Source organism: Carassius auratus, chromosome 15 (assembly GCF_003368295.1).
Source record: "Carassius auratus strain Wakin chromosome 15, ASM336829v1, whole genome shotgun sequence".
NCBI lineage: Eukaryota > Metazoa > Chordata > Actinopteri > Cypriniformes > Cyprinidae > Carassius > Carassius auratus.
The window spans coordinates 1,898,369-1,910,898 of NC_039257.1; the positions used below are offsets into that span (position 1 = coordinate 1,898,369).

The 12,530-nt window shown below is 34.8% G+C and overlaps 3 protein-coding genes across 4 annotated transcripts; all 3 read right to left on the bottom strand.

Moving 5' to 3' along the window:
* Positions 1-669: 669 nt before the first annotated feature.
* LOC113114699 (zinc finger protein 239-like) lies at positions 670-2,787 on the bottom strand. Its single transcript, XM_026281626.1, has 3 exons — positions 2,772-2,787; positions 2,163-2,396; positions 670-2,065 (listed from the first exon to the last, which is right to left on the bottom strand). Exons 2-3 carry the CDS (start codon positions 2,194-2,196, stop codon positions 1,164-1,166), a joined length of 936 nt encoding a protein of 311 aa, XP_026137411.1. The 5' UTR covers positions 2,197-2,396; positions 2,772-2,787; the 3' UTR covers positions 670-1,163.
* A 4,539-nt stretch (positions 2,788-7,326) lies between these two features.
* On the bottom strand, positions 7,327-9,073 carry LOC113114701 (zinc finger protein 239-like). Its single transcript, XM_026281629.1, has 2 exons — positions 8,889-9,073; positions 7,327-8,651 (listed from the first exon to the last, which is right to left on the bottom strand). The coding sequence occupies exons 1-2, from the start codon at positions 8,971-8,973 to the stop codon at positions 7,546-7,548; spliced, it is 1,191 nt and encodes a 396-aa protein (XP_026137414.1). The 5' UTR covers positions 8,974-9,073; the 3' UTR covers positions 7,327-7,545.
* A 166-nt stretch (positions 9,074-9,239) lies between these two features.
* Positions 9,240-12,102, bottom strand: LOC113114702 (gastrula zinc finger protein XlCGF8.2DB-like). Of its 2 annotated transcripts, none has more exons than XM_026281632.1 (2): positions 12,028-12,102; positions 9,240-10,952 (listed from the first exon to the last, which is right to left on the bottom strand). In XM_026281632.1, the coding sequence occupies exons 1-2, from the start codon at positions 12,038-12,040 to the stop codon at positions 9,931-9,933; spliced, it is 1,035 nt and encodes a 344-aa protein (XP_026137417.1). In that variant the 5' UTR covers positions 12,041-12,102; the 3' UTR covers positions 9,240-9,930. The 2 variants fall into 2 exon arrangements, with proteins under 2 accessions (XP_026137417.1, XP_026137416.1); XM_026281631.1 differs by having other exon boundaries at positions 9,240-10,964; positions 12,028-12,065.
* Between the last annotated feature and the right edge of the window lie 428 nt (positions 12,103-12,530).

The window sequence follows — 12,530 nt, forward strand, 5'->3', positions numbered from 1 at the left end:
GCAGCATAACAGAGCCTATTGATCTAATGGTGTTTTGAGTGCTCCAAATACATGCAACAATCAGGCACCAATTAACAGCGCTCTGATCAAATGTGCATACTACGTCAGAATAACAGTACTCTAGCCCAGTGATTTTGGGGGTGGGGGTCATATTTCAGGGTGGCCGTGCCACTATTTATCACAATCCTGATCACTGATACTGAGACCCACAGGGCCAGACCTGGAGAAATCAAAAACAGATGACTGAATTTGTATATGTTGTTATGCTGAAATTAATTAAACATATTTCCTGTTAGAAATACATAGCATTTTGGTAAATGTGGTATATTAACAGCACATGAAAAAAATTCTATAAGAAGCAATTCACCGTTATCAAACACTAGATTTTAGAGTTGTAAAGAAACATACCTTGAGTAGTTCTACTTTAACATCAGATTAAAATATAAGCATTTATATAAATCAATCATTATATGTACTCTAAATGTTGAAGGAGTTTTCCACAAGTCTGAAATATTATTCATTTGTTTATCATTTTGTTCAAAAACGTAAATAGAAATTATATTATAGTATTACTACTTAAAGAAATTGTGCACATGAAGTGCACCAAACCAAATCTAAGTGCTTTCCTAAGAACCAAAGTGAAAAACTTGCACCAATAATTTATTGCTATTTTATTTTTATTTCTGAAAGGTGGTAGAGAACACTTTTTTGCCCACTTCAGGCACTGCACATAAACAACAGGTGAACAGTCAAATCATTGGGTTACACAGATGATGTGGCATTATGCAATGGAATGATGTTTGGTTATAAGTCAGATAATCATATGCATTTTGATATGTTAGGACAGCCATTCTTTAAGCGAGACTTCTGTTCTCTGAGGAAGGTCAAAAGGTTTTTTGCTCTCTGTCCTCGGGGGGAAAAACCATGACATTCCTCATGAGTTATCTGCCTAAATTTAACGATCATCTTTTGTGTAGGAGATAGCCGGTATGTGGCTCCAGAGTTGTTGTCCATCAGTTTAGCTTTGATTATAGCTTGAACATCCTGCACTCTATTGTTCCTTAATCAGACTGAGAACAAGTCAAAATTCACAAAATCAAACTAAATGTTTGTGGGCTTTTGAGAGAAACTCAATATTTTGTTTATCTCACACTATGACTGTTCTAACATGAAAATGTTGCTCGTGACAACTTAGGACATTTTTTCATGTGAATGTCAAGGCTTCTTACAAATCTAAAGCTCTTCTCACAGGGAGGGCAGTAGTACGGTTTCTCTCCAGTGTGAACTTGCTTGTGTACTTTCAGCTGTCCAGACTGATTGAAACTCTTGTCACAATACGAACACTTGTAAGGTTTTTCTCCAGTGTGAATCCTTTGGTGCTGTTTCAGATTATCAGCTCTAATAAAACTCTTCCCGCACTCATGACACACATGATCTTTCTTACCCGTGTGTGTTTCCTGGTGACGTTTACAATGATCCAGCCGAGCAAAACCCTTTCCACAAAATGAACATGCATAAGGCCTTTCATTTGTGTGAATTCTCATGTGGTTTTTGAGATGAAGTGATGTTTTAAAATCTTTACCACACTGATCACAGGTGAATGGATTTTCTCCGGAGTGAACGAGGAGGTGAATATTGAGATTAGTTCTATATGTGAAACTCTTTCCACACTGAGTACAGTGATACGGTTTCTCTCTAGTGTGAACTCGCTCGTGTATTCTCATGGTTCCCGCCTGAGTGAAACTCTTGTCACAATATGAACACTTGTGAGGTTTTTCTCCAGTGTGAATGCTTTTGTGCTGTTGCAGAGTGTCAGCTCTAGTAAAGCACTTCCCACAATCACGACACACGTGTTCTTTCACTTCATTATGAGTTCTCTGGCGACGTTTACAATGTTCCACCAATGAGCGACTCTTGATGAGAGGTTTCTCTTTCATATGGTCATTCAGGTGTGATGAATCTTTACAAGTCTGCTGTGGCTTTTTGGCTTTTCTTCTTAGTGTTTTGAAGTCACGGTGTTGCTCCTCCTCTTCACTCAGTTCTTGCTCAGTCACTTTCATCTGGTCTAATTGAAAAAGTTAGAAATAGTTAAAAAATTTGAAATGAAAAAAAAAAGATGAACCTCAGCAGTCAGTAATGAAGAATCATGGATGGACACCAACCTTTTTTTATTCTTGATGGTTCTGGATCACTCATGTCTTCAATCTCCTCTTTAACAAACTCTGTCTTTGACAGTCACTGACTTCAGCTGCTGCACCCGGAGTTTGTTCTTCTCTTGTGGGATGATGTGAATGTTTCCCAAGTCTGTTTCAGCACAGAGACCTCAAAGTGGGTGGACCTCAGCGCCGTGTGGGCGGGGCTTGTGTCAGATGCGTAGCCAATCAAATCGTTGTGTTCTAAATAAGGGCGAAACAGGGGAAATTCTTCAACAAACACATAATCTAAACTTAAACTTAATACAGAAAACATAAAAGCATTTCATATACAAGGTAATCTCCGGAAACGAACAGAGTTAATGACTTAGCCTAATTAAATTCACCTAATGCTTTTCCTAAATCATTGCAAAGCAGCTTCACAGAAAATTAAGGTTTCTATATTATATTCAGGAGTAGCTTATCAGTAGTATTATATATTCATACGGCAGTACTTATTTTAGAAACGAACTACAACATAAACCCTACTGTTCATTATCACTCAGCTCTCTGTTAACACATTACTCTCCCACAATATTGAAACCTGTGCACAGAATGTGTAAAATAGCGCTTAAATACCTAAATACTTCCAGCATTTTCACTCATATGGAAACATCTGTATTGTTTGCTGCCACCTACTTGATATTCCTGGTCATTTATAAATGAAAAGACGAGGAAAGATGAACCAACGAGCTAAAAAACTATATTACTGTCTCTGAACATAATAAAATATGACCAATAATGGAAAATCACTCCGTGTTGCTTTTACAATAATGATTGTGCATCCACAAAATATATTCCCTGCTTCACTATTATTGTTTTAAGCTTATTATTGTGCGTTAGAGATTATTTCTGATAATTTATTTTACACTCAGAACAATAATACATTTGTGTGGCTTGTTGTATTCCTCATTTGTAAGTTGCTTTGGGTAAAAGCATCTGCCAAGTTATTAAAAGTAAATGATTAAGCAGATGACATCAATGCATCCTAGACCTCATCAGTGAAATAGTCAGTTATTTTTGTTATTGCACATAGACAGGGGCAGACATCATATATTTTTTTCTGATGCTGTTTATGCGTGTCCAGTCCTGAAAAACACTTTTCACAAAAAGTGAGATAGATCACAGTTAAATGGCTTTTCTCCCGAGTGAATGTGCAGATGATAAAAGCCTCTTTGTCTCATCCAAGTAGTTGACTGTTTTCAGCCCATTCATTATGATGATGAGATCTTTTGTAAATTGGCACATTAAACACATTTCATTGGTGTCAACGTGCTGAGACTTCTGTTTTCATACTGAAACGATACATTTGTTAACGGTTTATCTAATTGTTATCTGATTCCATCTTATTATGATCTCGAATTCAGGTCACCATGCCAGTTATTATTGATCATTCATGGTATAATTCATCTAGACATCTGGTATAAGCACATTTTGAGTTAATAATCTCAGAGTGCATAAGAAAACCAAAACCAAGTGTAACAATTTATCATAAGTCAGGTAAAAAGTAGCATGTTATTAACAGAGATATCAAATCAAATTTCTAAATACAAAGATATCAATTAAAAGTTAAACACTAAGAGCAAAGAATGCATATCTGACTTCAGAAAGATGAAATACGGAGTATTATGCAACATGTCCTTCAAGTAGGCTTTTACTCAGAGAAAGACAAACATCCTCCGAATGGAGATAGAAACTAACAACTTTAATTTGCATTGATTAAAGCCTAGACATTGAGAGTTTACCCAACAGTAAACAAACCAGCTCTAAACTCTTAGGATCCATTCTCTTTTATAAGATTGAGAGTCACACCTGTACATTTTAAATAAAATCAAACACTAATTTTATTCACTTGAATTGTCACAGAACATTTTATATTTATAAAATCATGCTGAGATTCTGAGTCAAGGGAAGAAAGGGTGGAGGGATTGAAGAAACAAAACCAGTTTTAAGTCTCTGGGGTTTATTAATAGCCAAAAACACATTGTATGGGTCAAAAGGATCATTTTAGTAAAGTTCATGTTCCATGAAGATATTTAGTCAATTTCCTACTGTAAATATATAAAAAATAAATTTTTAATTAGTAATGAGCTTTGCTAAGAACTTAATTTTGGACCAAATCTCAAAATTGCTTAGGATAGGTTTAATCGATTACCAGTATTTACCTCAGATATAATGTAAGTTTCATGTATGTTTTATATAACCTGTGGAATTCTTTCTGTGTGTTTAACTTTCATTACAGCCTATTCATAGGGTTTTCTACCGAGTCCGAACAGTGTGGAAGAGCGCAAGAATACGATGTTAATCGGCCCCGCCCCCAGAGCGATTTAGACCACGCCTACAACGCGAGGGTTGGGGCTTTAGGACAATCCTAAACTGTCCATTGACAGCTGCCTCCTTGTCATATCTGACTTATTACAAAAACCAGAGCAATGCCTACGTTTTTTATAAGCTGTTGGAAAAAAAACACACACACACACACACACACACACACACAAAAAACCAGCGTCTAGGACACAAAAGTATAGCAAAACTTGAAACAAATATTTAACAAATATGCTAGGCATGATTGTTGTTTTTGTTGAAATATTGTATAGTATATTAATACAGAAAATAATAGTATATTCATTAATTTTGAAATATAATAAACACAATTGTAGCTATTCATGAGAGAAAATTACTGTGCTAAAATGTCTTTGTGTGTGAGGATATAATGTGCTTTTTACATATTTTTATATAGCGCTTTTTTACAAAGCAGATTGTGTCAAAGCAAGAAAAACTGCAGGCCTGCAGCCTGACACATTTAGCAAATTAAACAGGAAAAAAGACACAAATGATTATTTACATTTTGTGCTGTCTCAGATTGGTAGCTGAAAGAATGGCAGAACATAAATTTCAGCCCTGCCCCGTTGGTATGTGCATAGAAATAACCCAGTGATAAAGTACAATGCTGTTTGTAATATAAACAACAAAAGATCGAAACAACAGAGCCATCATGTTTAACTGAGATGCTGAAAAACCTCTTTGTCTCCATCAAATAGTTCCCTGTTTTCACCTCGTTCATTATGATGATGTCTGAGATCTTGACACATTAAGCACATTTCATTGTATGTCAACAGACTGAGACAAACTACAAGAAATGTCTTTCTGAATTGAAATTGAAAACTTTTTTACAAACGTATTACACAGCTGGAAAGATACAAATTATTATTTATACTGAGAATGATTTTCTGGTGAAACTTCTATAGTTCCTTAAACCGACTACAAACACTAAACTATGTGAGATTGTGCTTTTGGGAGTAACTTCATGTTTTGTTTATCTCACACAATTTACTTGACTATTTGGACAAAATGTTGCTCACTGTGATGATGTGTGACATTTTTTCAAGTGCCTTTTTAGGGCTTTTAAGTATCTAAAGCTCTTGTCACTCTTTCATCTCAATCCGGTCTAAAATAAACAAGTTATAATCAGTTCCTGATCTAACAGCAGAAAACAACAAATATAAAACATCATATCTTAGATGTGCCAAAGATTAGTTAATTATCTTGTGGTTGTCAACAGTGTTATGCATTTCCATATCATTTATCATCCATATACTGTTTATAATTTCACAACGAAGAGAAACAATATATAATTAAGAATCAATAACCAACCTGTTTGTTCCTCAGTATCTTCTTGTTTTATTCTGGCTGGTTCTGGATCAAGCCTGTCTTCAATCTCCTCTTTAATAAACTCTTTAACAGTCACAGACTTCAGCTGCTGCACCTGGAGTTTGTTCTTCTCTTGTGGGATGTTGTGATTATTCACCAGTGTTTATATGTGAATTATGTGAAAAGAATTTTGCAGCTTGTATTTCTGAATTGCTTTGGCTGACAACAAATTAAACACTACTTTACTGTTTGGATTTTCCTATTTTATTAAAATCAAAGAAACGTGGTTTTTAATCGCACAGCCTGTCATGTATCAACGTGCAATACCTATTTTTAACACAGACAAAACATAAATTTGAAACAACCGGTATATAACATGTTTCTTTGTTTTCTCCTCATTCATTATGATGATGCTGAAATTTAATTCCATTCAGTTCTCGCCTTTGCTCTTTCTCTTCTATCTGGTCCAAAATAAACACAGTAAGTAGCTAGAAGCATTTCAAGGTGAGTATTAAGTATCAGGTCTTTGCAGTGTTGGGTGTACAAGCACATATTTTATAGTACAAACAGAGATGTTAAATTTTATAATCTGATGCTAAAGTAAAACTACATGGGGTGCGTTTTCTTTCAACTAAGCAACTCGCTGTTTAATATCCTGCCTTTCATAAATATTTATTGATTTAAGTGCTCATACAGTCTTACCTAAATACTCTGTTTTTCTAACAGCAAATGATGAAACTCAATAAATAAAACATGCACATGCCACCTCTTCCTGATAGCGGCCCCTTGTCTCCCAAAGATTATATAAAATATCCCAGAAATGTGCCTCTTGTTTCTACTTGGTACCTATGTTAAGATTAAGTTGGGCAGTCAGTCAAGATACATTACCATAAAAAGCTGGTATTAAAATGCATTCAAAAAACACATTACGTAAAATCACACATTAACAGATCTCGTCTTTTCATTGAAATGCTAATTTTATTCTAGTTATATATAGAGCCTACTTAAAGGCTATGTTCCAGAGAAATATGTACATTTATAAATAAATGTGCCTGATTTATTTGCAAACTCAAAATTAAAAATTGGCAAACGGAGTGAATTGTTTCTAACTTGTTACAGTTGTTTCCTGTCTGTTTTACTCCTTCAATGGATTTTCAACCAGAGAATAAAAATGCATAAATGCAAAATTAAAGTCACGATTTGCTGTTCCCCAACAAAATTACTTTATTTATTTTTAACTACATATGTGACCCTGGACCACAAAACCAATCTTAAGTGTCAATTTTTCGAAATTGAGATGTATACATCATCTGAAAGCTGAATAAATAAGCTTTCCTTTGATGTGTGTTTTATCTGGAATCTGAAGGTGCAAAAAAATCTAAATATTGAGAAATTCGCCTTTGATGTTGTCCAAATGAATTTCTTAGCAATGCATATTACTAATAAAAAATTAAGTTTTAATATATTCACGGTAGGAAGTTTACAAAATATCTTCATAGAACATGATCTTTAATTAATATCTAATGATTTTTGGCATAAAAGAAAAATCGATAATTTTGACCCACACAGTGTTTTTTTTGGCTATTGCTACAAATATACTCCAGAGACTTAAGACGGGTTTTGTGTGATCCAGGGTCACATATTTACTTTATCTGAATCTCACATACATTATAAAGTATTTGTATCTGAATAAAACATTTGCTCACTCTGACACAGAACAATGCTTTTCCATGTGGATCGCTACAGTCTTTGACTGAGTGAAACTCTTTCCACACTGAGTACAGTGATACGGTTTCTCTCCAGTGTGAACTCGCTCGTGTACTTTCAAATTTCCAGACACAGTGAAACTCTTGTCACAGAATGAACACTTGTGAGGTTTTTCTCCAGTGTGAACTCTTTTGTGCCGTCTCAACTGGCCAACAGCTGTAAAGCTCTTTCCACACTCATAGCACACATGATCTTTTACATCATCATGCATTTTCTGGTGCAGCTTACAACTGTTCAGTCTTGAAAAACTCTTTCCACACAAAGAACACAAGTGAGGCTTTTCATCTGAATGAACATTCATGTGACATTTTAGATTTGATGCGGATTTAAACTTTTTACCACACTGGTCACAGTCAAACGGCCTTTCTCCAGAGTGAACGTGCAGATGATAACTGAGATTTTTGGTACTTATGAAACCCTCTCCACACTGCATACAGTGATACGGTTTCTCTCCAGTGTGAACTCGCTCGTGTACTTTCAGGTTTCCAGAAAGAGTGAAACTCTTGTCACAGTAGGAGCACTTGTAAGGTTTTTCTCCACTGTGAATTCTTCGATGCTGTCTTAGTTGACTCGCTGTAGTAAAGCTCTTCCCGCACTCACAACACACATGATCTCTCACTTCATCGTGTATTTTCTGATGCTGTTTACAACTGTCCAGTCGTGAAAACCTCTTTCCACAGTAAGGACACACATGAGGCCTCTCATCCGAATGAACTTTCTGGTGCGTTTTTAGTTTTGATGACGAAATGAAATGTTTCCCACACTGATCACAGATAAAAGGCTTGACTCCAGAGTGACAGAGCAGATGTTTACTGAGACCTGATGAACGAGTAAAGCTCTTTCCACATTGATCGCATGTGTATGGTTTCTCTCCAGTGTGCATTCTTGCATGTGTGTTAAAATTCCCTTTGTGTGTGAAACCTTTTCCACATTGAGAGCAGGTGTGCAGCTTTTTGGCTGTTGTTCTTTGAGCTTGAAAGGTGCAATGTTCATCCTCCGCTTCATTTAGTTCATTTATTTGCTGATTCACTTCCATCAAGTCTAAAATATAAATATTATGTGGTTGTAATCAGTTCAGCTGAACCTTGATTTAATAACAAGATATATTTGTATACAGTATCAGCTGTCTGATTTGCTAAAGGTTAGTTCTGTCATTCTCATGATAATTAAAATAATTGTGGATGAAAGCTGCTATGCAACAAGGTTTTGATCATTTAAATGCTTTGTATGTATCGTGCATCATCTAAATATTACTAAAAAACAAGAATGGACACCAACCTGTGTGTTCCTCAGTATCTTCATGTTTAATTCTGCATGCATCTGGATCACTAATGTCATCAACCTCCACTTTAACAAACTCCATTTCTCATATTTTCATATTTCAATCGATTTCTCCTGTTATTTATTTTCAGGACGGTCTTCTTCTTTCATATTTTGTGTGGCAGCGTTCAGTAATCCTCTTTAAGGTGCATTTGCGCCATCTACTGTAGTGTAGAGCACTGTGTTTGTGAAAAAGGGAATGAATGATCCAAATCTTGAAGTCATGGTCTTAATTTAGACATGCATTATAAAATCAGACTGTATATAAACATATATAAATTTGTATATTGCAGAAAAAATGCATGGATGCATAGTAATTAAATCTTTATTTGCATAAAAATAATAATATGAAACAAAACATGAACAATATAAGTCAAATTGAGATTAATTGCATGCAGAAAAAAACATTGGTTGTTAGTTATATTCTCTTATATTTATTCTTTAATCAGCTGTTTGTGTTCGTAGTGGTAAGACATTTCCAAAATATTAATAAGAGATTCAGAATAGCATCTCTATCAATCATTAAGAAAAAAAAAAAACATAAATTGTCACTAGTGCCTTTTAGATTTGGCAACATTTCTAGTCCCGTCTATACACAGTCACAACATTGTTTATCGAATCTTCCTACAACCTTTACAGCATAATCTGATTGTTGTCTTATATAGGTAATGCTTTGTAACTCTACATTCGATTGGTTGACAACAAATTGCAAATTAAAAACAGTATTATTTTACCTAATTTTTAATTCCAAAAACTAGTCCGATGGGAATAAATAAAAAAACCCATAAAAGAAAGAAAGTTTGCTATAAATCACTTCTGGGTTTCAAACCCATAAATGTTGAAAGGACACTTTTAGACACAGAAACTGATAGTTAAAACTTGGAAATGGACAATGGTTGTTCATAAGAGCAAGTAAACTCTTCTCACACAGTACAGTGGTAAAGCTTTTCTCCGTTGTGAGCTTGCTTGTGCATATTTAGTGATACTCCATAAGCAAAACTCAGTTTCCAGTGTGAACACTATTACGTTTTTCTCCAATATGAATGTGCATATGACGTAAGAGACCCGATGCCTCCACAAAACTCTTTTCACACTGCGAACACCTGAACGGTTTCTCACCAGTGTGGAGCATTATGTGCCTGTCAAGATGTACCTTTTGCGTGAAACCATTTTCACAATGAGGACACGTGTAAGGTCTCTCTCCAGTATGAATTATTAAGTGTCTCTTAAGATTCCGTCTTTCTGTGAAACTCTTTCCACACTGAGAGCAGCTCAAAGATCTGATCTTTAAAGACCGATGATAAAACTTGATGTGCTTGATAAGATGTGCTTTTTCTGCAAAACTCTTGCCACAATCAGAACAGGTGTTTGGTTTCTCTCCGGTGTGACGTCTTAGGTGTATCTTAAGTCTGTATTCGTTTGGACAAACCTCTCCGCACTCAGTGCAGCTGCAAGACTTTCGTCTGATATGCATTCTTATGTGTTTGGCAAGATGTTGTTTTTCTGTAAAACTCTTTCCACACTGAGGGCAAGTGTACGGTTTCTCTCCTGTATGAGTTTTTAAGTGTCTTTTCAGTCTGTATTTAAATGCATAGCTCTTCTCACAATGAGAGCAGGTGAAACGCAGCTTTTCTCCAGAGTGAGTTTTTGCATGGTTCTTCATGCTCTCTCTACTCGCAAAACCACGTCCACACCGATCACATTCGAAAGGCTTTTCTCCGGTGTGAATTCTTATGTGGCATTTAAGGTGTTTGTTTAGTATGAAACTCTTTCCGCAAACATGGCAGGTGTACGGTTTGTCTCCAGTGTGAGTTTTTAAGTGATACTCCAGGTTCTCTTGACGTGTAAAACTCTTTTGACACCGATGACATTTTAAAGACTTTCTGGCTTTTGTTCTTTGAGTTCTGCTTCGTGAGACACTCTCTTCATTAAAGGTTTCTTCTCCATTTAAAAGACTTTGAGGTTTCTCACAACACTCAACTCTATCCGGTTCTTGGTTTTCCTCTTTCACCTCCATCGAATCTGGAAAAAAAGCTAAATGTATTAAAAGTCAAATGCAATCTTATACAAAAAGTAATAAAAGAAAACAACTGAGATCAAACATCTATTTGTATGTGGTGTTTGATTGGATAAAGTTGATTCTGATGTTAATACACTCTAATCACACTATTACTGTAAACTGTATATTACTGCTTCTTGTTTTCTAATGGAAATAAAATCTGGCCGAACTGCCAGACGCTTTGTTGTCACAATGTTCCTCAGCAGTAAATAATCAAAATAATGAAAAGTGGTGACCAAATCTGCTGAGCAAAACATCAAACATAAGTCACTGAATGGATAGTTTCTATAAAAACATTTTTGTTTTATTTGCTGACAAGACTTTCTTGCCATAAACAGTTACATCTTGAGGAATCTGCAAAATGTTAATTATTTTACCAAAGTAAGAGGGATCATGCAAAATGCATGTTATTTTTATTTAGTACTGAACTGAATAAGATTTCACACGAAAGAGATTTACGTATAGTGCACAAGAGAGAATAATAGTTCAAATTTATAAAATGACTCAAGGGGGAATCAAGGGGAGTGTAAACTTTTGAACATTTTAATAAATCCAGCTATATTTTTTCTCTTGTGGGCTACATGTTAACATCTTTAATGTGAAATATCTTATTCAGGTCAGTACTAAATAACAAATAACATGCATTTTGTATAATTCCTCTTATTTTGCTAAAATAATTTACATTTTGCAGATTCTGCAGTGTGAGTCATAAACTTTCGACTTCAACTGTATGTAGTTTTATTCATATATACCCAATCACATATGAAGACAATAACTAAAAACCGAAAAGAACACAAAATACATCGGATACCCGTTTGTATAAACACTAGAGCACCAAACAATACATTTGATCATTTATTATAACTCAGATTACAGATTCCTCTGAAACACCAAATATATATTCTATGATATTAAAAAAGTAGGCTTATTTGCTGTTGCAAATGATAAAATATACATTCATACAACTGACTTTTAACATCTGAACACTTATTAGTTATATATCACGTATATTCTTATCTTAAAGAAGAGATGTCTTACCAGTTGTTTTCATCCCGCATATGTACAAATACCACACTCTGCCGTAAACGCGCTCTCACTGTCGTAAACATCCACCGTCTGCTGCTGTCACATTGCGCACAACACGCTTATCTTCCTACAGATGGCGCAAGATATATATATACCAATAAACCATTTTTGTCATTTCTAGACAAATTTATTTTCAATTAAAGTGCTCCATTCCTTATTTATAAAAATATTAGACTGCATCTTAATTTAAAACATATCATATATTAACGGATATGATCAGACGAAGGCATTTATCAAGCCCAAAACATACTAAGGTTATGAGTTAAATAAATAATGTCAATCTCAAACCATGTGTGGAATTCCAAAAAACTAAAAGAACATTTTGTGTTGACATTACATTTAATGGAATCTGAATTTTCAGAAATCAGAATATTGACAAAAAAGAACTCTGCAATACATTAAAGATATGACTATAATAACACAAGCAACAATAAATAAGCTAAAAATGATAACTA

What these genes read in the sequence shown, in the direction of transcription:
- LOC113114701 (XM_026281629.1), bottom strand. Translation starts at nt 8,973, where the DNA reads ATGGAGTTTGTTAAAGTGGAGGTTGATGACATTAGTGATCCAGATGCA. An exon ending in AGATACTGAGGAACACACAG is followed by an intron (nt 8,652 to 8,888) that starts GTTGGTGTCCAT and finishes TTTATATTTTAG; the next exon opens with ACTTGATGGAAGTGAATCAG.
- LOC113114699 (XM_026281626.1), bottom strand. Translation starts at nt 2,196, where the DNA reads ATGAGTGATCCAGAACCATCAAGAATAAAAAAAG. An exon ending in ACCATCAAGAATAAAAAAAG is followed by an intron (nt 2,066 to 2,162) that starts GTTGGTGTCCAT and finishes TTTTTCAATTAG; the next exon opens with ACCAGATGAAAGTGACTGAG.